Raw genomic sequence first — 3086 nt, 5'->3', positions numbered from 1 at the left:
CCTTATGCTTTCAAAATGCTCTCGAGGTATTTTGATGTCATACACCGATCGGTCCACACACGCAAACAAAGCCAAAACCTAGATATTTTAGGCAATATAGAAATCCTGGCCAGGACGCGTCCTGGGAAAATGGCACGTATGGTCACCCTACTGTATGACATAAGAGCACCGATTAGGAGCCACGATTGTTTCCCCGATGTCAATCTTTCGTCTGGGACAGCCGAAAATCATGCAGTGTGTTTAGGGCTAAAAACATACACACCTTTTCCCCTCCAGGTCAGAGAACCACTTCAGATTATCAGCGATCACGTGGTGGTTTTTACATCCAGGACAAGTTACAATGACAACACCCTTGTGATAGGCTATCTTTGATATTTTCTCTGAAAAAAAGTGGAAGCGGCGAAAGAGGAAGGGATAAGAGCTTGAGGTAAGCAGTTTTATGTTTTAGCGCCATGTCGTATTTTTATTGGTTGGTCAGTAAACGTGGATCGTAGCAGCAAACACACTGTGCGATGATCATGCTGAATCGTAGGCTGTCTTTGACCGTTGACCTTCGTGACAACAACAGTCGTCTTTGAACCTCACTCACTGTATGATAGGGTGACCATACGTGCCATTTTCCCAGGGCGTCCTGGCCAGGATTTCTATATTGCCTAAAATATCTAGGTTTTGGCTTTGTTTGCGTGTGCAGACAGATCGGTGTATGACATCAAAGTACCATACAGACGGTTCCTTATGCTTTCAAAATGCTCTCGAGGTATTTTGATGTCATACACCGATCGGTCCACACACGCAAACAAAGCCAAAACCTAGATATTTTAGGCAATATAGAAATCCTGGCCAGGACGCGTCCTGGGAAAATGGCACGTATGGTCACCCTACTGTATGACATAAGAGCACCGATTAGGAGCCACGATTGTTTCCCCGATGTCAATCTTTCGTCTGGGACAGCCGAAAATCATGCAGTGTGTTTAGGGCTAAAAACATACACACCTTTTCCCCTCCAGGTCAGAGAACCACTTCAGATTATCAGCGATCACGTGGTGGTTTTTACATCCAGGACAAGTTACAATGACAACACCCTTGTGATAGGCTATCTTTGATATTTTCTTCATAGAGCGGGTGGAGCACACCTAGAGACAAAATATACAATTAAATGACTGAACATTACCTAAGCAGTCAAAAGTTCCCCTAAATAAGAAGTCAAACACAGACAGAAGGAGAAGTATAATCTTACTTTGCAGGTGTAAACCAGGTGATAGTGTGTTAACTGCAGCTGTCCAATGGCTTCAGTCCTGCTTCCAGAAGTTGTGAAGCTCCTGCAGAAACTCAATCTGCCTCCGCTGTGTGACACAGAAGTCCCCAGTAACGAATGAGAGAAATGTAAGGTGTTCGGAGCTCTTTTCTGTGCCTCCTCATGCTTGCCTCTAGCTGTACTACATGATGTTTTGGGTACCGCACCACGTGATCTGGGAATTCTCGGTCTGAATAAAAAGAAACATAATCGAGAAGTCATTATCGAAACGTTACCGAGCTAACTGTTCTGTTTAAACACAAGCAATCTCTCTCTACTGACGCTGAAATGTCATATTTGTCATATGCGAGTTGAATCACTCGTCGCTTGCCGATGACGACAAAGACGAACCGAAGCCCCGCCCATCACGTTTTTCCGCCAGTGACATGTGGATTACATCAGTTTGAGATGAAATACGCAAAAGTATGTTTTTCCCCGTGTTCATGTTATGTTATATGTTATAAAATATATTATTAAAATAATATTATTATTCAAATAAAGAAAAAAAATATTCTCAATAAACGATGAGAGGCAGATCACGGATTAGTTTTCAGTTGTTTTATATATTTTTTATAATATTAAATGTAATATTTCGCTTGAACTTTGGTATCTAGATATTTGATTCTTTTTAATAAATAAATTAAAATGTAAAATAATTGTTTTTGAAGAAAAATAAAACATTTTGTTTCTTTAAAATCATCCCAGAGAACAACAAAAAAGATCATACACATTACACTTAATCATCTAATAATTATCACATTTTTATACATGTAATATAACGTATGACAATGTGATCATTATTAAATTATTAGGTTGTTTTGGGTGTGACTGTAACATTTCCTCTGCAGCTTTCCTGGCCAAATATTATTATTTATTCTTATATTATAATTTTTTTTATGTTGATATAGATATATGGTCCAGATATATGACTTATATATACAATCATCGTACTAGTAAATACACGAAAATGTATGATGTCATAGTAACTTTCCGTTATTCAACAGTTGTGACTCTTCTTGACTTCCCCCGCGTCTGTGTCTTGCGACAGTTCCTTCAGTTACAGTAAACGATCTTCATCGCAGAAGGATAGTCTGCAGCGTCCGCTCCGCGCTGCGTCAGTCACGCCCGCTCGTGCTGTATCAGCGCAGCTCCATTCAACGCGCCGCAGTACAAATCCTACTATGGCGAAGATCTGGCTCGTGAATATTAAGTGAGCAACGCTGACGTTGCTTAGTAACGTTGTCGCAGCGTCCGTCACGTAACCTAATTAAATATTCATGATCACGGCCTTCAAAAAGGAATGTCAATCAATGTGTATGTTGGATATACACTGTATTGCCAAAAGTATTGGGACACCCCCTTCTAATGAACAGGTTTGACTACTTTAATAATTTCCATGAGTACAAATCTTAATGTTTAAGCATATAATGATATTCTAGTGTGAATGAGTGACAAAACACCAATGATTTGTACATATGGGTACAGTCATTTTAAACACTTCTAAAACTGTTGCAACCGAGATGGAAATACAATTTTTAAATACATGAATTATGTTTCCTCTTTGTTGCCACAGTTTTGGAAGTGCCTTTTTCTGTTCTAAAGAAGGGTGTGTCCTAATACTTTTGTCCACAGGTCATTGGTGTTTGGTGATGCGTTTTTGGCTCAAGGTCTGCATTTAAAGTCACACCAGAGGTGTTCAGCTGGCTTTCTGCAGACCTGTCAAGTTCTTCCACGCTGACTGAATCAATCATTTCTTTTTGAACCTTGAATTATACACAGAGGCATTGTCGTG

The 3086-nt window shown here is 39.8% G+C and overlaps 1 protein-coding gene across 2 annotated transcripts in view; it reads right to left on the bottom strand.

Annotated features, from left to right (window-relative positions):
- LOC107737193 (DNL-type zinc finger protein-like) overlaps positions 1-1665 on the bottom strand; it is a 3893-nt gene extending 2228 nt beyond the window's left edge. Inside the window, exons 1-2 of one of the 2 annotated variants that reach the window (XM_016548639.1) lie at positions 1238-1665; positions 994-1133 (exon numbers count right to left, since the gene is read on the bottom strand). In XM_016548639.1, the coding sequence (XP_016404125.1) occupies positions 994-1133; positions 1238-1516 (419 nt within the window). In that variant the 5' untranslated portion in view covers positions 1517-1665. Of the gene's footprint in view, positions 1-262; positions 375-993; positions 1134-1237 lie in introns of those variants that run through there. The other variant, XR_001639775.1, reaches the window with a different exon arrangement.
- Between the last annotated feature and the right edge of the window lie 1421 nt (positions 1666-3086).

Source organism: Sinocyclocheilus rhinocerous, unplaced genomic scaffold (genome assembly GCF_001515625.1).
Source record: "Sinocyclocheilus rhinocerous isolate Xijiao unplaced genomic scaffold, SAMN03320098_v1.1 scaffold284, whole genome shotgun sequence".
Classification (NCBI taxonomy): domain Eukaryota; kingdom Metazoa; phylum Chordata; class Actinopteri; order Cypriniformes; family Cyprinidae; genus Sinocyclocheilus; species Sinocyclocheilus rhinocerous.
Note: the sequence above shows the minus strand (reverse complement) of the source record. Positions and strands in the feature narration are given on the sequence as shown.